Source organism: Sphaeramia orbicularis, chromosome 22 (genome assembly GCF_902148855.1).
Source record: "Sphaeramia orbicularis chromosome 22, fSphaOr1.1, whole genome shotgun sequence".
Classification (NCBI taxonomy): Eukaryota; Metazoa; Chordata; class Actinopteri; order Kurtiformes; family Apogonidae; genus Sphaeramia; species Sphaeramia orbicularis.
Window position 1 is genome coordinate 38,929,399 of NC_043978.1, and position 23,051 is coordinate 38,952,449.

The window sequence follows — 23,051 nt, forward strand, 5'->3', positions numbered from 1 at the left end:
ACTTTCATGGAATGTATTCTAGGGTAAGTTTTAAGGTGGTTTCCAGATGAATCACTGTTTTAAACTACTGGTCAGAGGAGAAGAGATGTTGTCGCCTATAGAGGGTATGCACATGATGTCACCACTAGCAGAAGTCACCGCGGTTCCGCCCACTGAGTGGCAGAAAGAGGGAGATGAGTGACAGCATTGGCTTCAATACTGTCTAAACTGAAGAACAATAAACAATATTTAATAAAAAATGGGGAAGAGCTGTTGTGTGATTGATTGTATGAACAGGTTTGAAAAGCAGTCGGAGCTATCGTTTTACAGACACCGAAAGACAAAGAAAAGAGAAGTAGATGGATCCACAAATCCAGGAAACCAAACCCATATTTGTGGATCCTGTTTGGTGTCAGGTAACATTAATTTATGCTGTATTTTTGGGTAAAATCATACCTTAAATTACGTATTGTTTTGGCTAACGTTACTTCTTAGTAAAGCTCTTGGTTTCATGATCAGATCTTTCATGGTTTTTGTCTTCATTTTGTGATTCTGAACCTTGTGCTCCTACATGATTAGTAAACTAACTTAAACTGAGGCTAACCTAGTTTTTAAATACGGGGGAACTGGAGAATAAAGCTACCACGGTGTATTAGGGCCACATGAGAAAATAAAAACCCTTGTCACTGCGAGTATAAAGTCATAAAATATTGATATAAACCTGTAATTTTATGAGAATAAAGTCGAATACAAACAGAATCACAATGTCATGAGAATAGTCATAGTTTAAAAAAAACTCATAAAAATGTCATTCGTTTATGAGATTATAGTTGTCATATTCCGACAATAAAACCATAATATTACAAGAATAATGTTGTAATTTAAAAACAGGTGGGAAAAATATCATAATTTACCAGAATACAGTTGTACCCTGCTGGTCCACAGCAGTAGTATCTGTGTTGTATAAAGTACTTGATCTGAACTAGACTCAGTAAATCTCCTCAGTACCAGTAGATCATGCATATATTCACTGGGGTCAGTACATGGTCTACTGTAAATGGACTTTGGATCAGCTGGTTCTGGGCCCTAGTTTTGGACCCTGGTTGTCAGTAATGATGAAACCATGTATATTTATTTCAGGTAAAAACAGCGATGATCCCCTACACCCTGGATGTCCGGATACACGATTTCTGTCCACGTGTCAGTGTTCATGGACCACTTGTTCTTTGGTAGTTTGTACAGATCCATGTCCAGTCCAGTTGTCCTTCATTTAATTTCATATGTCACATTTTCCCAGTCTGGCTGTGTTTACTGCTATACTCCGTCATGTTGAGCAGGTTGGTTTTTGACACTCAGTCTGACTTAGAGGGGCGTGGTCTGGGGGGAAGTAATGTATGTGCATACCCTCTATAGATAAACCGTGTGAGTAGGCTAATGTTATCCTGTGTTTGCCTCATGTTGAATACATTTACATTCATGCAGCTGCTTGTGTGACCAGTAAAACCTACAAACTGCTCCTGATCAAGTCATGATCATTTTATAAAAGTGAACAAATACTATTGATGGATTTTTGGGTAAACTAAATACAGTAGTCTTATATGTCACTGTTTCTAAAACAGGGCATTTTTCTGGACTACTTAAAAAAAAAAAAAGGGGCAAAAATTTAGAGTATACCCACTTCTCTAGGGACCACTACACCACTGGATAACTGGATATACAGTATTATCTCCTTCCCAGAATATCAACATAACTACACTACTGACCTGCTGATAAAACTAGGCTGGTTTGTGCAAAACTGAACATAAACTGTTAAACTAAATATGAAATAAAACAGAATTAACAAAGTGATACAGACATGTTTTTACTTTGTCTCTTACATATGACAGTGTCAGTACATCAGTGTGAATCATTTAAGCCACTTCAGTGGTTAAATTATTGTATGTAATAGCTAGTTGATCTCCCAGTGTATGAAGACTCATGTATGATCCATCTGTAGGTCACTGAAGACTGTGATTTATTCAGTAAAAGTCAGGACAGTGCGGATGCTGTGGAGAAAAAAATATAATAAAAAAAAAAAAATTGCATTAAAAAGAATTCCACATTTTATTATTCTTTTGCACTGAAAATAAAACTAACTCATGGATGGTGGATGAGATAAAATAGTGAAAATGTACCATTTCCCATGTTTCATCATTTCAATGGCATCATTGATCTGGTCAAAGGTCATGTTATCAGTGATGAACTCATCCACCATCAGTTTCTTGTTCATGTAGGCGTTAACCATCTCAGGTACGCCGTCCTTACTCTTAAAACCTGAGCAAAAAACAGCACAGAAACATCATGCACATCATACAGTAAAAGCATAGAGAGTCTTACTCATATTTGAGGTGTTTTACCTCCAAACATGGTCCCCTTCCATGTGCGTCCAGCAATGAGGTCACCGGGTGGGGCAGAAAAATCATGTAAGGTTGTCCAGCCAACGATCACACTGACTCCCCAGGCTGGTATCGTGGACTCCAGTGCACTGCGCTACACGAGGACAGGCAATACACACTCAGATGCCTTCACCATCAGACTTTAATACTTCAAAACAGCTGAGAGGATGAGGGCGATCATAAGGTAGATAACCCAGTTCACATGTGCCTCACCATGACTCCCACGTTGCCGACACATTCCAGGGAGTAGTCCACTCCCCCATTGGTCATCTCAAACAGCACTTGGCTGATGGGTTTGTCGTGATCCTTGGGGTTCACAAAGTCAGTGGCACCAAACACCTTGGCCTTCTCAAACTTGTCTGGATTAATGTCGACAGCAATAATCCTCTTGGCCCCTGCGTTCTTACAGCCCATGACAGCGGCCAATCCGATAGCTCCCAGGCCAAACACAGCACATGTGGAGCCCTCCTCCACCTACAATGTGGAACATACATAGTTTTTTCCAGTTTCCGGAAAAATAACTATTTTGGACATAAGAGGTTTCCACCCGACAGTGATGATATGCTCCATATAGGTCAATACACCTCTGCAAGTGTGGATACCAGCCTTTAAAGGTATCCAGCCACATGTATTTTTATTACTGTTGTGGTCATGTCTGAAGTTCTACCATGGACTCTAACATTTTTTGTGGTAAAAATGCCTCGGTTACCGAGTTCCAAGCCATTCTAACGTGGTATAGAAAGTCTGCTGGAAGACTCAGCTCGATTTGTGCCAGTTCTCATGAATATTCAACATGCTAATCAGCTTGACTTTGATTGTTTAACAGCTAGCCAATGAGAGCCTGGCTTTTCAGCATCCTTTACCCTGCGCAAAAGGAACAGGAACTGGTGGAAACTGAAAGTGAAACTTAACATGCTTTGAACGTCCGACTCCTGGCTGCTATGCCTCTCTTGTACAGCGGACCTTACATGGAATTTTTAGAACTTCTAACCTGTATCCACTGGACCCCTCCACTGCTCTGTGGGCCCCCCAGGACTGCTGGGCCCCATGAATTTATCATGTTTACCCACCCACCCCCCACTTTTACGGCACCCCAGCTTGCTGTATATGAAAACTGTCGCTAGATGAATTCTGGTGTGGTCTCACTCATGAATAGTAATGAGCTCAGGCATTAACATGTCACACTGACCAGCTTTTCTAATTGACCTGATTTCTTCGCTTATTTCTTTTCAGTGGCAATAGCAGACAGAGGAGAGCAGCGGTTCATTTTCAAATTCAGTAAAACACAAACACCTATGGACCAAAGATATTTCAAAAACTACAAATAAAAATGGTTTTGTGTGGCAGCGCACCTTTAAGTCCATCTGTCTAAAACTGAAGGCCATGCGATTTAAACCACGTCGAAGATATACTCTTTTTCCATGAGCTTTTTGAAGCCCCCTTGTTCAGTGAGTACGCTTCAGTTCACATGATCTGATATTTTTCCAGTTAGATTTGACTCAATCTAACAAGTTGGACTGTCCTGGACATTCCAACAGGCTGCATCTACCTTAGCAGTATTAACCGCTGCTCCATATCCTGTGCAGATCCCACAGCCCAGGAGACACACTTTATCCAGCGGAGCAGCCGGGTCGATCTTGGTCACATTAATCTGTTTGACCACAGTGTACTCAGAGAAGGTACTGATTCCTGAAAACTGGTACACCTTCTTCCCCTTGCAGGTTAATCTGGACCTTAGCGGTGACATTGCATCTGCACGATGCTCAACCCTAGGGGAAATAATAAACTGAAGTAAAGGTACAGTCAATACAAATGAATATATAGAGATCTCTAATAATACAGGGTGTCCCATAAGTCTCCATACATAGGAGACATAATACATTCCATGGTTCTAACATGTATTTCTTTATATTTCTTCTTTATAGTTCTTCAGCAGTGGTGGACACGTATTGAAATGTGTTCCCGACAAAATGGCAGTCATATAGAGCATATTATATAAATAAAAATGGTTTATGTCAAGAAACGCTTATTTTTCCTATGTATGGAGACTTATGGGACACCCTGTATATACAGATCTCTGATGATAAAATAAATAAATAAAGATGAATGTGTATTAGACTGACCATGCTTTCTCACACTGGTTGGTCTTGGGACTCTTGCAGAATCGACAGTCTCTGCACTGGGCGAGGAACAGGGGGATCACTTTGTCTCCTGAAAGATGGAATTAAATGCTATGAAGTGACTTTGAAATGACTTTTTTTGTAGATTGTCGATTGGCTTAGTCTTTCTATTAAACAAAGCAGACCTTACCCCGCCTCCTGAAAGCTGCAGGAGCCAAAATCAGTTGGAAAAATTACCAGAATTTTAAAATACAAACCTTCCTTCCACAGCTCTCTCCTCTCAGTCCAAATTCAAAGACTAATTATAAACATAGACAACCTAACAACATTTCACTGCACTGTTGAAAAGAGAAGGCAGTTTTTCTGCTGAAATACAGAGTACAACAATGGAGTCATGTCTGAACCTAAACAGTGATCAGTGCTTATCTCTGTCTATCATGGATTCAACCTTCCTGCTTGTCTGAAAACACCTGTGATTAGTCAAAGTCTGCATCAGGAGATAAATAGATTTTATGCCAGAAAACAGAAGCGGGTCAGGTCTTGTTTCATCTCAGACCACTTAAATTGCAATACATTGAAAGGTCGTTCTGGAAAATTTTCCTAGTGACACCAAAAGACTATCAGCAGTGGAGTTTTTTTTTTAACTTGTATTTTTTTGTCACTCTCACATTCGCACCTATGGGCAATTTAGATTAACCTATCAGTGCATGTCTTTGGATGGAGGGAGGAAGCCGGAGTTTGTTTATGTTTATGCATTTGGCAGATGCTTTTTTCCAAAGCGACTTACAGGGGAAAACCAATTAAATCACTCAATCAATGAAATTTTATTTATATAATGCCAGATCACAAAAAAAGTTATCTCATGACACTTTATATATAGAGTTGGTCAAAAATCAGACTCTAAGCCAATTTACAGAAACCCAACAGAATCCTCCAGGAGCAAACATTTGTGACTGGTGACAGTGGCGAGGAAAAACTTCCCTTTAACAGCAGAAACCTGGAGCAGACCCAGACTCCTGGAGGATGGCCGTCTGCCTTGACCAGTTGGGGTTAAAGAGAGAGGGTAAAGAAAGAGAAAAAGAGAGAGCGATAGAGATAGAGACTGGGGGAGAAGGGGGGAGTAGGGGGAGACACATGGAGGCAGTTGAGGATAAGTGAGTGGTGATGATGAGGGCAGGGAAGAGGCAGGACCACCACAGCAGGTCCAGAAATAATCCTGGAAGAATCTGTGATAATCCTGGGAAAAACCTTATTAGAATATTTAAGATGGAATGTTTGAAAGTGTTAGGATAGGAGGTGCTCTCGGAAGAGCTGCGTCTTCAGGAGCTTCTTGAAGATAGGCAGGGAGTACCAAGAGAGAACCCACGCAGACACGGGGAGAACATGCAAACTCTACACAGGAAGGTCCCACCCACTTCAATTGGTGTTGGAATTGAACCCAGGACCTTCTTGCTGTGAGGCACAAGTGCCATCCACTGCACCACCGTGTAGGTGTGAATGTGAGAGTGATTGTTTGTCTCTATATGTCAGCCCTGCAATGAACGGGCGACATGTCCAGGGTGTACCCGGCCTTCGCCCATAAGTAGCTGGGATAGGCTCCAGTGACCCTAGTGAGGATAAAGCGGGCTCAGAAAATGAATGAATATTTTATTGTTTAATTTTTGAGATTTTACAACACAAACATTTAGAACATGGTGTCAGTTGTCTTCCTGTATACTGTCCACTTTTTCCATCAATCTTCGCATGTTGGTTGCTGTAGTCTTGTGATATAAGTAAGTCTCTCCATGTTGTGAATTTCTTCCAGTGTCTCTTCAGTTACTTAGGGTAAGGGGGTCCTTTTTAGACCATTTTTGTGGGATGGCTTTTTTAGATGCTACCAAGAGGATTTTAATCAAATATTTATTCTTACTTGGTTTGTCTTTTCCTGTTAAATGACCCAACATGTCCTTGGTAGTTCATATCCCAATATTTTTCCAAATTCTTTGCTGATATTATTCCAGCACTGCAGTTTTAAGTGATGTACACCTGCTGACATTTACTAAACTGACATTTTTGTCTTTACTTGAAAAGTCTCCTTGTGTAAAACTCAGGCTGAACCAAGTGTTTTTTTGCAGTGAAACCTTTCAGAACTCTGGATCTTCTAATAAGGTAATGATTGTACAGTATTCCCAAAGAATCTGAATCTGACCTGGCTGAAATTCCGTGACCCCAGACCCAACGCTTTCTACGATGCCTGCTGCCTCATGGCCGAGGACGACTGGGAAGCCATCTTTGTGCATACCCTCAAAGAGGTGGTACAGGTCTGTATGGCACACTGAGGTCGCCACAATCTGGACAGAAAACAAAGACCGCATCATGAAAATATTTAACCATAACTGGATCATACAGGCTGCAATAAGCAAGACAGGAAGTGTGTTCGGTTTGGCTGCACCATCACGGTTCCTCACCTTGATCCGAACCTCATCAGCCTCGGGAGGGGCTACCTCAATTTCCTCGATCGTCACAGGCTTGTTGGGCTCCCACGCCACCGCAGCCTTGCATTTGATAACCTAACGGGCAATGACACCACAATTTGGAGTAGACAAACAAGAGCAGTGATAAAAAACATGTTGCGACCTGTTTCCATGAAGCCCAACTTGGATGGATTTCAAAATAAACCCATTCAGTAAGTGGCTGATATTTATTTTGGTTGCACAAAAGAATGCAACATTAATCTGAACTTGTTTTATCTTCTGGTTGTATTTTTAGAGAGTATTTTATTGTTGTGTGCCTGTTTTATCCATTTTATCATACCTTGTCTTTTATATCCATATATTTTTATTAGTTTTATTTTATTTTGTACTTTTACCTTTATACGTGTTCAGCACTTTGGACACTTTGCATTGCTGTAAATGAACTATAGAAATAAACCTGACCCTGACCTTTAACCTGACCATAGATTTTAGCCATTTCTCAAATTCAATATTTTTTTTAAAATTCTGAGCACTTAATTTAAAGGTGCTGGAGACTTTTGTGACCAGTTTTTCATCAAATCTGTAAAACCTCAGTCGTAGCTTAAGTATCACAAATCTGTAAGTCTTTCTGTGATTACTCACCTGAATATCTTGCATTACAGTGAACAGTTTCGAAGTGTAATCCACCTTAAACAAACCATGTGTTTACAAACCGACCCGGGACGTCACTCGGGCATCTGTGAAATTTTGTTGCGACGTGCATTGTGGGAAATGGAGGTTCGCGCAGCCACCTGGCAGCGGCAGCGTGACCATATGGCATTATATGGATGAAACAAACACGCAGAAACGGCTGGAGGAATATGCATAGAAGGAAGGAAGTTCCTGCCGTTTCCGATCATGTCTGTAGCAGCTGCCACTGCCAGGTGGCTGCGCAAGCCTTTGCTTCCCACAATGCACGTTGCAACAAAGTTCCGCAGATGCCCGAGGACCTTCCGGCTCGTTTGTAAACACATGGACTGTTTATGGTGGATGACACTTCGAAATTGTTCACCGTGATGCAAGACATTCAGGTGAGTAATCACAGAAAGACTTACAGATTCATGATACTGAGGCTATGACTGAGGTTTTACAGATTTGATGAAAAATTGGTCATGAAAGTCTCCAGCACCTTTAATCTAATCTACTCTAAGTTTGTTTTTGTTTGTTTGTTTATTTATTTATGATTATTCTGAGTGAAAAAATGCAAGTATCTCCACTAGTAGCAGCTGGATAAAAGCCAATGCTGCATTCTAGAGAAAACCTTCTGTTCCTTTGTGTAATTTCTTTCTAAACATCCATATGAAGGAGGGTGTGCTTGTGAAAAAATCAAAAGACACAGATAATGATCTGACAGATTAATGTTTATACAGATTTACAACAGACAGCTGCTGACACTATATTTAACCCAGTTTTTTTTTTTTTTTTTAACTGTGGTTTTTGTTTTTTTTTGCACCATTGTGTTTGTAAATGGTTAAATTTCTGAGGGTTTGATGGAGTTCGTATTTTACATCTGCTTATCTGTCTGTTTTGAATTGTCTATTTTTGCTGAACAAAGCATTCGTGGATCATCTGTGGTTTCTCTTCTCCCCTTAATAGAGGTTTTACGAGCAGTGTCACTACATCAGCCATAATAAAAACGCTACAAAACATAATTATTCATTTTTAATTTTAAGACAATAACAGAATAGAGTTGTGCCTGAGAAAGGATCCATGACATAAACAGCAGTGTCCACACACAGGGTTAACAACAACACTATGTTGCTTTCACAGTACGCCTCCAATCTTTTCCCACTAAATTCTTGTCCTCTTTTTCAACTTGTCTGTCGTCTCTGCCAAAATCAGCATTTGATACACATGGTCTGGATAGTTTTGTACTTTTTGTCGAATCAGAACATGTGATACTCCACTGAGGCAAAGCAGGAAAAAAGATAAAGTGGGGAAAAGAGAACAGGCATTTTAAGGTCACGCAGCCACTGTTATATAACAGTGATATACTAACCCTCTACTAACACTACGATCTGTGTGTGAAGTTAATTCACTTAAGAACATATTAACTTTTTCAATTTTAGTTTTTATGAGTACTAAAAATCAGCTTAATACTCTTTCTTACAATATTGAAATAATCTCTACATTAATTTACAGTGTTTTCTGACTTCACTACTAATGATCTTATTTTAGTGTGTGTGCATATGTAAGTCTCATGCACAATTAAGCACATATCACATGCAAACTATTCGGAATCTCACATATTCTGCAGTTCACACATATACTGACCTTACCAGCTGTGGACATTTTTGCTCCAAAGTTCAGTGAGAACAAGTGAGAGAAGATCTTGTCCAGAGCGAGTTGCAGGATACAATAGTGGGAGGAGACACAAAGACCTGAGTGTTTTATTGTTGTATTGTGTGTTTTCTTAAAGAACTTTGAGACCCCCACTGCTAATCTGTAACTGTAGTAGAAGAAGCACATGGACAAATCCTCGGATTTCCAGAATGTGTGTGGTTATAGCGTGAACAATTACACATGAAGAACCACAAACCATGATTCCTTAACGCTAAACCTATTATAAAGGTAGGATCATAAACTGAATCAGTGAGAAACAACCACAAAAACACACAGCAGCTACAGAATTTAAGAAAAATTCAATGTGAGCATGATGTTGTGGAGGATTTACATTGTGATGTTATGATACCATTAAATTATGTGATATCAGCAAGGTCTGTAACACACTGATGCTTGTTAAAATAAGTCAAATATTCATATAACATCACATATCAGTCCGTTCTTGACAGTAACAATATACGATCCTCTGCGGGATTAAATTTGCATTACACCCGCATGATGGGGTAATATTAAAGTCATGAATAAATTGCAAATATTTACTACGTTTTCTTTCAAGAAGAAGATAACAGAGCTGAATAGATTTAATATCTATAATGGCAGCTGCACCTGGAAAAAGCAAACATCAAACAAAGCAGCAGCTCAAAGTCCACACACAGGATTCGCAACACCACGTCTGATATAATGACTTTTACGACTTGGACAATGAGTTCAAGGCATATGAGCCGGTAATGTCGTAGTGTACCTGGGTAATTCAGGGGTAGTAGGAAAAGAGAAAGTCAGATAAATGACAAATATATAAACAGAAGCTGATCTTTTTTTTTTTTTTTCTTTTTGGAAGATTTACAATTGGATCCTCAGTTGGTCGAATAGAATAGAATAGAATAGAATGCCTTTATTGTCATTATATATATGTACAGCTAACTTAAAAGAGACAACTTTCTAGTGGTGCGTAGTGCAAAACAGTTTAAAAGAAAAGTGTAAATATACGTATATGGGTCAAGTCACGCAGTTATGTAGGGAGTGCCCGACTACATTTTATACTGTAATTCAAAAAGTATTTAAGATAGAGACATGAATAATACATCATTTTAAAAGTATTAACTAGTACTTGAAGCTCATAAAAAGAAACAAAAATATAGTGCCATCTTTTGCCATAAAAATTTGAAAAACTGCATGGTTATGTAGGGAACAAAAATTAACATCTAAATTTTCCTTTTTTTTCTAAATGTTTTAAAAGTGCGGTTGCAAGTGTCTCCTAACAATGAAAATTTGCTAAGATGTTCATTAAGGTGTCTATTTTGATAAACCATGGATGCATTTTTTTTTTTTTTTTAAATATAACTATGACTTTTGGCAAGAGTTTTGAAGAATGGAATGGTTATGTAGGGAATTAGGAATTTCAGTTATGTAGGGAAAGAAAAGACAGGTATACAGTTTCAATAGTTTATTCAAGCACTTGGTAACAAATTTATACATTTTTATTTTATACAGAATAAAAACAAGCATGTCACCAACAAGAAACAGTAGAGATAAATATATATTGCACTTTGACCCTGGCTGGACACTAAGGATATGTGTTAAATATATATCCTTATTTGAGGTGTTATTGCAATGTATTCAGTACCCGTGTTGCACTTGGGTAAAACGTGCTGCTAAATCTGGAGGTGCAGTCCTGGATGGACCTGTACCTGTTCCCTGAGGGCAACAGTGAGAACAGGATGTGAACCGTCAAGGGTGATACTTCTGGACCTGGTGTTCTGGATGTCTGACAGAGAGGACAGCTGCACTCCTATGATGCTCTGGGCTGACTTCCTGACTCTTTCCAGAATCTTCTTGTCAGCCTGAGAACTACTTCTATTGAGGACTTGCAGCTGACGTCACTGGTCATGTGATTGTTGTTTACACCGCCATATTGGTAGGCACGCTATCTGGATCCAGAAAGTCAGAACTGTTGCTTTATATCGTGTTTTTCTTTGGGCTCGTGTTTGCGTGTTTTGTTATTTGCGAGTATGTCTGCTTGTGATAAAGGCACCATTGATGAGTTTCAATGTTTACGAACAACAGTGATGTGCGGGCAACTCGGAGGCAAAAACACGAGTACCAGCTCCAGCCGGCTCACATCAGCCGTACACCTCCAGGCTCTGCCCCGGAACTCGTGAACGAGCCAATATGTTAGCTCTAAAACGGTCCATTAACTGTCTCTGTCCAAAAGCCGATCCCATCTTCTCTTTCACGGCCGCATAATTTGACTTGACCGCATCGGGAAGGCTGTCCCATAGTAGAAAAGCAGACTTACACAGACGGGTGGGGAGTATTGTCACCAGCTCCCCGTTGAATTCACCGGTGCCACCCGCCATAGCTCCAACTACCACTTCCAGCTGAGGAAACTCTGGTTGCCATCGCCGGCAAAGGGAGCAGGTAGATCCACAATCACTCTCTCCATAGGGTGATAGTCCAGGAGAAGCCATCCTGGTAGGTTTAAAGGGGTCTTCATCACCGTACGTCATGATGATAATTCTTTTTTTCCACGCTGCTAAGCGCAACAGGCACACAGGCTAACTATACTGAGAAGCTACGCTAACCGCGGTAATAACTATAAACAGCGGTCGGCAGAACAGAACCACCGCTGCCACCAATGGAACCCAGCGGTCTTTCTGCCGAACTTCAAATTGGTGAAAGCTTTTTATCTGAGAGGTCGCAACATGTGAGAGTAAACAGTGTTTCATCAAATGTTATTTTATCTTCCACTGGGTCACCACAGGGGTGCGTCCTCTCCCCTCTTTTATTTGTGTTGTACACCAATGAGTGCCAAACTCAGTACCCGGTGCGGCATGTCCTCAAGTTTGCAGACGACTCAGTGATTGTGTCTCTTCTTAGGGATGATGACCCTGATCATGGCCCTGTAGTGTCTGAATTCACGGACTGGTGTAGCACATCCTTTTAAAATGCGAATGCGTCAAAAACCAAAGATATGATTGTAGATTTTAGGAAGAATCCTCCAGTCTTCTCTCCTGTCATCATTAATGGCCAGGCTGTTGAGGTGGTTCAGCAGTAGAAATATCTCAGAATGGTGCTGGACCACAGGCTAACTTTTGAATCTCAGGTGGATGCTGTGTGTAAAAAGGCTCATCAAAGGATGTATTTTTACCGTAAACTTTGCGATTTCAAAGTGGATAACACTTTTATGAAAATGTTTTATTCTTGTTTTATTGAGTCTGTGTTGACCTTTTCTTTTCTCAGCTGGTATGGGCTGCTTACCCTTAAAAACAGGAACAGGTTGCAGGGCATCACTAAAGTGTGCAGCAAAAGGGGCGGCTGTGACTCAGGTGGTAGAGTGGGTCGTCCAATAACTGAAGGGTTGGCGGTGTAAATCCCACTCTGTCCTAGTCAGTCTGTTGTGTCCTTGGGCAAGACACTTCACCCTCCCTGCCTCCAGTGCCACACACACTGGTGTATGAATGTTTGGTGGTGGTCGGAGGGGCCGTAGGCGCAAATTGGCAGCCACGCTTCTGTCAGCCTGTCCCAGGGCAACTGTGGCTACAAATGTAGTTTACCACCACCAGAGTGTGAGAGCGAATGAATAATGGGTCAATAATGTAAAGCACTTTGGGTGTCTAGAAAGGCACTTTATAAATCCAATCCATTATTATTATTAGGGACCGAGCCGAGAGGTAAGGCCCTCTCACACAGTGAGAGGCCATGCCTGCAAGCAAGGCCCTTTTGTTTTTCGTTCGTTTTTATATTATACCGTCGCGACTTTCAACTGGATTTTGACCCCCTGAACATGCTCAAAAACTCACCAAATTTGGCACACATGTCAGGCCTGGCGAAAAATTCGATAAAATGAAAAAATTAATCCGATAACTGCTCTCTAGCACCACCTATGTGAAAAAACACCATAACGGCCCTAGTGGCCAGTAGGAATGTCGTAGAGACATGAAACCATTGCCAAAATTTTTGTTGGATGATGCTCTACAAATCATACACTGACGATTATGACCTAACTCCAACAGGAAGTTCGCAATATGCCTTTCAAAATAAAATTTTAAAAACTAACTCCGATGACAATGTTTGTCGTATTGACTTCTAAATAGCACCAAAAGATAGAGTGAACCCTCCTCAAAAAAGTGATCTCGTACTTTTTCCATAACTGTCTTAGTTTTTTTTTTAGAAGCCCGCAAAGTTGTGATGTTTGGAACTCATTTTTCACTTTGCAGTTTTTCCCCACATGTGACATATCTATCTGTTCACGGGACTCAGCACAATGCTCAGATGCAAAAATTTTTCAGGTAGGATGTACGGTTATTGATTTATAACAATTTGTTTATTTTCATACTTTTTCCACTTTAGACTGCCATTTGACCCCCTTAACATGCTCCAAAACTCACCAAATTTGCCATGTATGTCATGGCTGGTGAACACTTTGATTCTATATCAAAGTTAACCCCTTGGGTGCCAAAATGGACTCTGTAGCGCCACCTTTGTACTAAAAAATAGACAAAAACTGCCCTAGCGGCCAGTAGCAATGTCACAGAAACATGAAACAAATGCCAAAATGTTGGTCTGATTGAGCCCGAAAAATCATACACTGACACTCATGAGCTAACTCCAACAGGAGGTTGGCAATCTGCATTTGAAAGTTACTCTACGTTTCTGCAATTACTGCTTATTCATTTCAGACTTTTGACAAAAAAGTTATACCTCAATAAATTCCCACAAGTCTGCAGAATCCAAAAGTGAAAGAACTTTTCAGATACGACCTACGGGGATGGAATAATGGCGATTTTTGAAGAGTATGTTTAGTTTCACTTTTCACAATGACAAAATCCCTATATAAGGCTTACCAGTGCAAAGCTATATGTGTCTGTTAGTAGACCAGGGGTTGAAACACTGGTCTATTGTGCAGGAGGCATGAGTTCAAAACCCAGGCAGGGCACTGAATTTTTTTTTTTTTTTTTTAAATTCCCCACCTCTCACATTTTAAAACAGGTTTTGCTGCATTATATTGTGGATATTGGACATTTTGCATACATTACAAAGTACACGGAGTACTTTTTTTCAAAATAAAACCCCTATTAAATATAATACATAATGTCTATTACATAACTTCTTTTCATTTTTATGACCAAACGCTCAACTGTTTGTACAATGTTTCTTCATTCAAAAGTACTCTTTCTCACAGACACATGCTCACACAATAGGGTTTTTCCAAAATAAAAGCCTTAAATGTGATAAATCATCACTTTTATGCTGAGTTATTCATACAATTTCAATTCATTTTTCAAACTGATTCTTTCTCTCATACAAAACAAATGCACATACACACAGTAGGGTTTCCAAAATAAAAGTCTCATTTAAAGGTGATGGTGGTTTCAGCAGAGGGTTGCTGCTGTAGAGATGTAAGGAGGACAGACACTAAAGGGTGGGAACTGGTATGGGGACGGAGAGGTGTGAGTGGAGCTGAGGTGTCGACGGTCACAGGAGGCGGATCACTGGGCAGGCAGCTCACGGGGGAGGCGGATCGCCCGGTGCAAGGTCCCGCCCAATGCTGCTTGCAGCTTTATTTTGTTTTTTTAAATTCCCCACTCATCTCTTGCTTCTATGATGCAAATTCAAACCAGATCAGAACACTATTTAAGGCTGGACATAACACAGAAACCCCAGAGCTGAACTGTGAAGAGTGCCAATCTGCAAGTAAAAACAACTATGTTTCTTCCACTGCTCCTGCTCCTGTTCCCAGCTTTTCTTCAAGGACAGTCTAACGATGGGACCTGTAGTCCAAACATCTACACTGTGCTCAGTGAGTTGGAGGCCAAAGTGAACAAACTGGAGAATCAGCTACAAGGTACTGTTGTATCCTGAGAATTATCAAAATGAATCAGTATTAAAGGTAGTATAGTGTGGATATCAGATTATAAGGAGATATATATATAAATTACACTTTATGATACTGAGGAAGTCTTTTGAATGCCTCTGCAGAATGCTGTTTCAATGTTATCCATGTCAAATAATAGTCAAATAATAATAATTTAAACTCTACCTGGAATGAAGGTGACTATGATTGGTCAAATACTGATTAGTGACTATGAACACTTTAGGTATTAAATGTGGAATAAAACATTTGTTATTACGAACACTTCAGTTACAATTAATACAAAATACACTGTTGTCCTTCTCTCTCAGTCCGTCAGGTGGCTTTCTCAGCTGCTTTGCTGGCTTCAGGCGAGTCGACTACTGGACCATTCAGCGATTTTACAACTCTGATCTACAAACATGTTGTCACAAATGTTGGGAATGCCTACAACTCAGACACAGGTACCAGAACTCATAAAGTGTAACAATGAATTGAACTTGTTATGGTCATGTTGATTACATAGAATAACCAAACCCATGTCCTGCAGGTTTTTTCACTGCACCAGTGAAAGGCGCCTACCACTTTGAATTTTACAGCACGGCTGTAGGAGGACACACATCTGCTGTGTTGGTGAAAAATGGAGGCAGAACTTTTGCTTTTGCTGAGGGTCAGGGCAATGGTTTTGGGACTGGTTCCAATGCAATAACCCTAGTGTTAGAGGTTGGAGATGTTGTTAGCATAAATCTGTGGCTAAACAGTGTAATGTACGACAATCAAAATCACCATAGCACCTTCAGTGGTCATCTCCTTTTCACCATGTGAGGGGAAAAGATGTGTTCTTTTTCTTCTGTAATACTTCTCACAGCTTTCCTTTGATTAACCAGTTGACATTAGAGAGAAGAGCAAAGAAGGGGAGAGGTTTAGCAAGAAAAATACCTGCTGACACAAATCAAACTGTGGATGTTCCAGTTCTGTGTCAATACAGATTTCACTTGTACATCTTAAAATTCATTGGAGTACGTTTACAAACTGATAGTTTGATGTCATCAGCTGATGAACAAGGATTATATTTGTTAATAATTCTGAATTCTCTCTTTTGTCCGACTGTTTAACTTCTACATAATCTAAGGCTGAATGACAAATCATGGCAACAACACTGAGTATGAACATTTACTTTGCGGAATTTTTATTTTTTTTCCTCTCTCAATTATTGCATAGAAATAAAGATCTGCTTGAGCATATGATTGTGTGACGGTGTATTTCTTTTTAGTTTTCGCAACTAGTAAGAGACCTGAGTGTGAATATGTGTCACATGTATGTAAAACACAGCATTCAAACCCTTGATTTCCACTGGAGTAAACCCCTCAGAGAACTGCCTTTGTGCATGACATATTCTGAGTCTGACATAAAATAATTTCACATGGAAAAGAATGAAAATAACTAACTAACCATTAAGAACGGACAGTGTGTTCAGTGACTTGGGTATAGATTTCATTTGAACTTTGGATGGACCTGATCAGTGGTGAATCTGGAAAGTTTGAGCATTAAAACACATAAAGACCTGCACTTTGGTGAATTTGTTAGTTATAGTTACACCTTTTTCCATCCTTTATTACACTGAACTATTGATTCTCCTGTGCGCTAAAATAATACATATAAAATGTCTAAACCCCATTTAAACACATGAAATTATTTTAGAAGTAAGAAGTAGCATGTGTAAGACGTATGTATTTGAAAAAAGAAAAAAAATCCATGTGTAGATCTGTCTCACCAACATTCCTTAACAACCCAAATAAATATGTTTTAATTTAACATTTCATGAAAACGCTTCCTGTTCATGTTCACATATTTAGGGACCGAGCCAAAAGGTAAGGCCCTCTCACACAGTGAGAGGCCTCTCCTGCAAGCAAGGACCTATTGTTATTCGTTCGTTTTTTATTATACTATCGTCACTTTGAACTGGATTTTGACCCCCTAAAGATGCTCAAAAACTCACCAAATTTGGCACACATGTCCGGCCTGGCGAAAAATTTGATCAAATGAAAAAATTAACCCCATAGATGCCAAAATGGGCTCTCTGGCGCCCCCTAGATACACAAAAATGGCCCTAGCAGCCAGTAGGAATGTCGTAGAAACATGAAACAAATGCCAAAATTTTCGTCTCATCGAGCCCAACAAATCACGTGCTGACACTCATGACCTAACTCCAACAGGAAGTTAGGAATTTGCCCTTCAAAATAAAATGCTCAAATTGCAAACTTCCAGTAGGAATGTCGTAGACACACGAAACCAACGCCAAAACGTTCATTTAATCGAGCCCAACAAATCACATGATGACACCTATGAGCTAGCTCCAACAGGAAGTTCGCAATATGCCTTTCAAAATAAAATTAACTCCGATGACACCACATGTCGGATTGACTTCTAAATAGCACCAAAAGATAGAGTGAACCCTCCTCAAAAAAGTGATCTCGTACTTTTTCCATAACTGTCTTAGGTTTTTTTTAGAAGCCCGCAAAGTTGCGATGTTTGGAACTAATTTTTCACTTTGGAGTTTTTCCCCACATGTGACATATCTATCCGTTCACGGGACTCAGCACAACCCTCACATGCAAAAATTTTTGAGATGCGATGTAAGGTTATTGAATTATAACAATTTGTTTATTTTCATACTTTTTCCACTTTAGACTGCCATTTGACCCCCTTAACATGCTCCAAAACTCACCAAATTTGCCATGTGTGTCATGGCTGGTGAACACTTTGATTCTATATCAAAATTAACCCCTTGGGTGCCAAAATGGACTCTGTAGCACCACCCATGTACTAAAAAATAGACAAAATCTGCCCTAGCGGCCAGTAGCAATGTCACAGAAACATGAAACAAATGCCAAAATGTTGGTCTGATTGAGCCGACAAATCATACACTGACACTCATGAGCTAACTCCAACAGGAAGTTGCCAATCTGCCTTTGAAAGTTACTCTACGTTTCTGCAATTACTGCTTATTCATTTCAGACTTTTGACAAAAAAGTTATACCTCATTAAATTCCCACAAGTCTGCAGAATCCAAAAGTGAAAGAATTTTTCAGATACAACCTACGGTGATGGAATAATGGTGATTTTTTGAAGAGTATGTTTAGTTTCACTTTTCACAATGACAAAATCCCTATATAAGGCTTACCAGTGCAAGCACCTGTGTGTCTGACAATAGACCAGTAGATAGAACAGTGGTTTACTGTATGGAAGGCATGAGTTCAAACCCCAGGCCAGTCAGTGACTTTTTTTCTTTTTTGTTTTCCCCCTCACATTTTAAAACAGGTTTTGCTGCATTATATTGTGGATATTGGACATTTTTCACACATTATAAAGTACACAGAGTGCATTTTTTCAAAATAAAACCCCTATTAAAAATAATACATAATGTCTCACATAACTTCTTTTCATTTTTATGACCAAATGCTCAACTGTTTGTACAGTGTTTCTTCATTCAAAAGTACTCTTTCTCACAGACACACATGCTCACACAATAGGGTTTTTCCAAAATAAAAGCCTTAAATGTGATAAATCATCACTTTTATGCTGAGTTATTCATACAATTTCAATTCATTTTTCAAACTGATTCTTTCTCTCACATACAAAACAAATGCACATACACACAGTAGGGTTTCCAAAATAAAAGTCTTATTTAAAGGTGATGGTGGTTTCAGCAGAGGGTCGCTGGTGTTCTGTACAGATGTAAGGAGGACAGACACTAAAGGGTGGGAACTGGTATGGGGACGGAGAGGTGTGAGTGGAGCTGAGGTGTCGACGGTCACGGGAGGCGGATCGTGGGGGAGGCAGAACGCCCGGTGCGAGGTCCCGCCCAATGCTGCTTGCAGCTTTAATTATTATTAAAATTGTCGGCACCACATTCACTGACCTGACTGTGTTGTACCAGAGGCGGACTCTGAAGAAGGCTCAGTCAGTCCTGGATGATCCCAGTCATCCCCTTTATGATGTGTTCAGGTTGCTTCCATCAGGTCGCAGATACAGTATTCCTAAATGTAGGACCAATAGGATGAGGAATTCTTTGGTTCTGGCAGCCGTTGTTCTGCTGAATAATTCTTTGTAATGTTGGTGCTATTGTTTTTAATGGGTTATTTATTGGATTTATTGTTGGTTTGTTGTCCGTGTGAAACTGCTGGCTGTAGAACAAATCGCCCCTCGGGAATACTAAAGTTTACCTTGTCCTTGAGCTAAGTAATAAACGGCACACAGGAGTTTAGCAGGGCCATTGTTTAACCCGTTGTACGATCCAAGGAAAGCTTGCCTACCAATATGGCGTCGTAAACAAAAAAAAACACCTGATCATGTGACGTTTGTGCAAAACCTCAATACCACAGTAAGAAGTTGTGGGTAAGGATGCTCTCCACAGAACATCTATAGAAGGACAGCAGCAGGATTATGATTCTGATTCTGATTTGCTTCCACAGTGTGTGTTCTCCATCTGGAACTAATTGAAATGAAACAATGGATATCACATTTCAGTACTTATAATATATTTGTGATGCAGCAGAGGTACTTATCTCTGCTGAAAAAAATTGGCCTCACTCATCATATCTCAGCTTTGTCCTAAACCCAGGGACTTGGACAAACTAATCCCAGACGGACAGATGAGCACTTAAAATGATGGCCTCCTATTTGCAAGCTTGCACGATAATCATGAAATTTGTGAATAAGTGGTTTCAGTCAAGACCCCGAGGATCTGCAGTGGGTCAGAGCATTGTCTTTAAAAATGCATTTTTTACTCCACTGTTTGACAGATCCTAAGCTGATTATGGGCTTATAAATATTTATCTGAAAAATCGTCTGTACATTTTACAGCATTTTCACACAGTGTTTCTGGACTTTTTAGTACAGAGGATAATAACTATAGTTAACACTCAAACATGTAGAAACTCAGATGACCTGACTGTTTCACATCACACAGGAAGAGAGATGACACTTTTCAGAGCTGAGTGAATCTTAACAAAATGTATTTATTTTATTTTTATTTTATTGGTTTATTTAATAGGGACCATGCACATTTATGAACACTGCTGTATAAAAAAATACACTCATGTAAATATGCCGGAATTAGTAAAAATAACTACTTGTCATCTGCACTCCCCAGGCAGGTGACAAAAGCAAAACATAAAACAGCCAACATTAATACATCACTCAAAAAAAAATCAGTAAATACAGCTGTCTGTTGCATATTTCACACTCCTGCCTGTCTGAAAATCCTTATAATTAACCAAAGTCTGCACCACAGGATCGATATTCTACTGTCTGAAAACACAGACAGATAGTAGAAGAACTTTTGTGCAACAATGACAAAAAAAAAAAATCAATTGGTGCACCTTTAATAGTGGATTTCACCTGCTATAAAACAAAAGGAGAAAAGGAAAAGTGTCCTGCAATTGTAGAGACACAACAAACTTTGTGGACAGCCGCTCAGTCCTAGGTAACAAAAATAAAATGAATGTCATTTTTGGCTGATGGTGCACTAATGAAAACATCATGAATATTGTATTCCATTTCTGCAGTTAGATGCTCCTAAATACCATGTATGCCCTGTTCACATTAATACAGATATTTTGCTAGACAGGTGTTCTTCTCTCTCTTAAATGGTGTTTTAAGTTGCAGAAAGGGTTGATTTAAAAAAAAAAAAAAAACTCAGATTGTGTGTATTCATGTGGACAGGGAAAATAGACTAGAAAATAATGGCGCCAATTTTGTGCATGTTTATTGTTATTTTGTGTAATGAACCTGCACCTGAAACATCACATCTAGAAGTATAACTAAGGCCCAATCCCAATTCACCCCTTGGCCCTCCCACTTACCCCTCCCCCTTGGCACGGAGTTGCAACACGGTCGTCTATAACCAAACTGTCACTTTGTAATAATTTTTGCATTTGAATCATTTTTCGTTTTAACCCTTTCATGCATGCATTATGAGAACCTTAATCAACATTCTTTTTTCCTGAGTGTTTTTATTTCTCCTTAGGCATGAAAAAAGCAATGTGACTGATTTTTTTTTTTTTTTTTTTTTTAATGAACCTGTTTTTCATAGGGTCAAGGTTCCTTTATTTATACCCGTAGGTAGATTTGTTTTGCAGTCTAGGTGATTGCCTTGGCATTACAAGAACACTTACATTGAACATGCAAGACAGGCACTTGATCACACTTATAGACAGGACAAAAAGACAAAAAGTGCTCAGTGTTCCACCATTCATCGGTATAGCAGCATGGATAAGTAAAAGAATAAAATAAATAAGATCAAATAAATAAAAACAAGATGCAATAAAACACATTAAAAACCAGAAAAGATAAAAACAATCCAGGATAAAAAACCAGGATAAGAACATAAAATTAAAAAAATTTTAAAATTTGAATTCACAATAATAATAAATAGAGCAAAGAAATGGACTAAATAACTAAATAAGTTAGTAAAGTGCAATGTCACTATTTCTTATTGAGCTCAGTGACGGCAACAGGAACAAAGCTATTTTTATAACGCTGTGTCCTGCACCTTGGGACTAAGAACCTCCGTCCAGAGGAAAGGAGCTGAAATTCACCTCGTAAAGGATGGGAGTCATTGTTAAGGGAGTCATTGTTATGGGGTTACAAAAATGTCCATTCAGCTGGACACCATGCATTTACTGACATACTGTGTGAAAACTATGAAATACCTTTTTTTTTAATGCTGTTAATCTGTTCTCACATTTTAGCATTCTATGGCCTCCTGAGAGCCAGCAATGCATTTTTGTCCTCTGTAGGGGACAAGAGTTTTACAGCTTTATTAAAAAAAAAAAAAAAATGCTGTCCACTGCAAAGGACATTCCATAATTTAACCCTTTCATGCATAGTGGTCACTACAGTGGGCAGCTATTCTACAGCTGTTCTCTTGTATATTCATGGGTTTTGTTGGTTTAGTTCCATATCGGCCAACACAGTGGCTGTTTATGCACCATCCCATACACTGATATTCAGACCATTACTGTCACTTTGCTGTTCTTCATAAACCTGATCTGCACTAACATGTTTGAGTGTAAATCACCTGTTATTTGTTGGACGCAAAGTTTTTTTTTTTTTGCATGTTATTTCCATAACGTGAGTAATAACTAGGACTAGAATATGTTAAAATGTGAGAAAACATCAGATTTGCAGCATTAAAAATGTTTTTCTTTCATTGTTTTCATATTACTTTCTTACTGGAACAGGATTAGGGCCACTGGACGTTAATCTCAGAATTCTGACTTTTTCATGTGTAAGGAGGAATAAAAACACTCAAGAAAAAAATCTTTACTAAGGTTCTCATAATTCATGCATGAAAGGGTTAAAAAAAAATCTATCTGAAAAAACTGTTGCATCATGCTGTTTCCAATCAAGACAATTATTAAATGTAAAAAAGCCAAAACTTTTCCTTTCCTGGGTCTGTAGTTATTACTCAGATAAGCCCCCCCCCCCCCCCCCCCCCCAAAAAAAGTTTAAAAAAAAAAAAAAAGTTAATTACAGTCAAATTACCATTAGCAATTGATTTACACTCAGATATGTGACTGCATATCAGGCTGATGAAGAACAGTAATGGCATGAATTGCATTGTATGGGATGATGCATAAGCGTCCACTGTGTTGGCTGATATGCAAGTAAAACAACCAAATCCATGAATATACAAGAGAACAACTTTGAATGGCTGTCCACGGTAGTGACCACTATGCATGAAAGGGTTAAACAATTGTGTACAGAGAGTTAAACAGGAAGAAAGATAAAGAACATATTGGTTTGTATTAGTGTAGACAAGGAA

At 39.2% G+C, this 23,051-nt stretch overlaps 2 protein-coding genes across 2 annotated transcripts; one reads left to right on the plus strand and one right to left on the minus strand.

Moving 5' to 3' along the window:
- Positions 1-1,765: 1,765 nt before the first annotated feature.
- LOC115413993 (alcohol dehydrogenase 1-like) lies at positions 1,766-9,384 on the minus strand. Its single transcript, XM_030127154.1, has 9 exons — positions 9,301-9,384; positions 6,982-7,083; positions 6,723-6,864; positions 4,538-4,625; positions 3,964-4,183; positions 2,628-2,888; positions 2,376-2,508; positions 2,154-2,292; positions 1,766-2,024 (listed from the first exon to the last, which is right to left on the minus strand). Exons 1-9 carry the CDS (start codon positions 9,316-9,318, stop codon positions 1,994-1,996), a joined length of 1,134 nt encoding a protein of 377 aa, XP_029983014.1. The 5' UTR covers positions 9,319-9,384; the 3' UTR covers positions 1,766-1,993.
- Positions 9,385-14,976: 5,592 nt separating this feature from the next.
- On the plus strand, positions 14,977-16,464 carry LOC115413994 (complement C1q-like protein 2). The gene is made up of 3 exons (XM_030127155.1): positions 14,977-15,214; positions 15,553-15,684; positions 15,771-16,464. Exons 1-3 carry the CDS (start codon positions 15,076-15,078, stop codon positions 16,043-16,045), a joined length of 546 nt encoding a protein of 181 aa, XP_029983015.1. The 5' UTR covers positions 14,977-15,075; the 3' UTR covers positions 16,046-16,464.
- The last annotated feature ends 6,587 nt before the right edge of the window (positions 16,465-23,051 follow it).

Bases quoted from the DNA above. Each gene is read 5' to 3' on its own strand.
- LOC115413993 (XM_030127154.1), bottom strand. The intron at 6,865-6,981 runs GTGAGGAACCGT...TTTTCTGTCCAG, and splicing joins CTGATGAGGTTCGGATCAAG to ATTGTGGCGACCTCAGTGTG. The intron at 4,184-4,537 runs GTCAGTCTAATA...TATTTCCCCTAG, and splicing joins AACCAGTGTGAGAAAGCATG to GGTTGAGCATCGTGCAGATG.
- LOC115413994 (XM_030127155.1), top strand. From the start codon at position 15,076: ATGTTTCTTCCACTGCTCCTGCTCCTGTTCCCAGCTTTTCTTCAAGGA. The intron at 15,215-15,552 runs GTACTGTTGTAT...CTTCTCTCTCAG, and splicing joins ACTGGAGAATCAGCTACAAG to TCCGTCAGGTGGCTTTCTCA. The intron at 15,685-15,770 runs GTACCAGAACTC...CATGTCCTGCAG, and splicing joins TGCCTACAACTCAGACACAG to GTTTTTTCACTGCACCAGTG.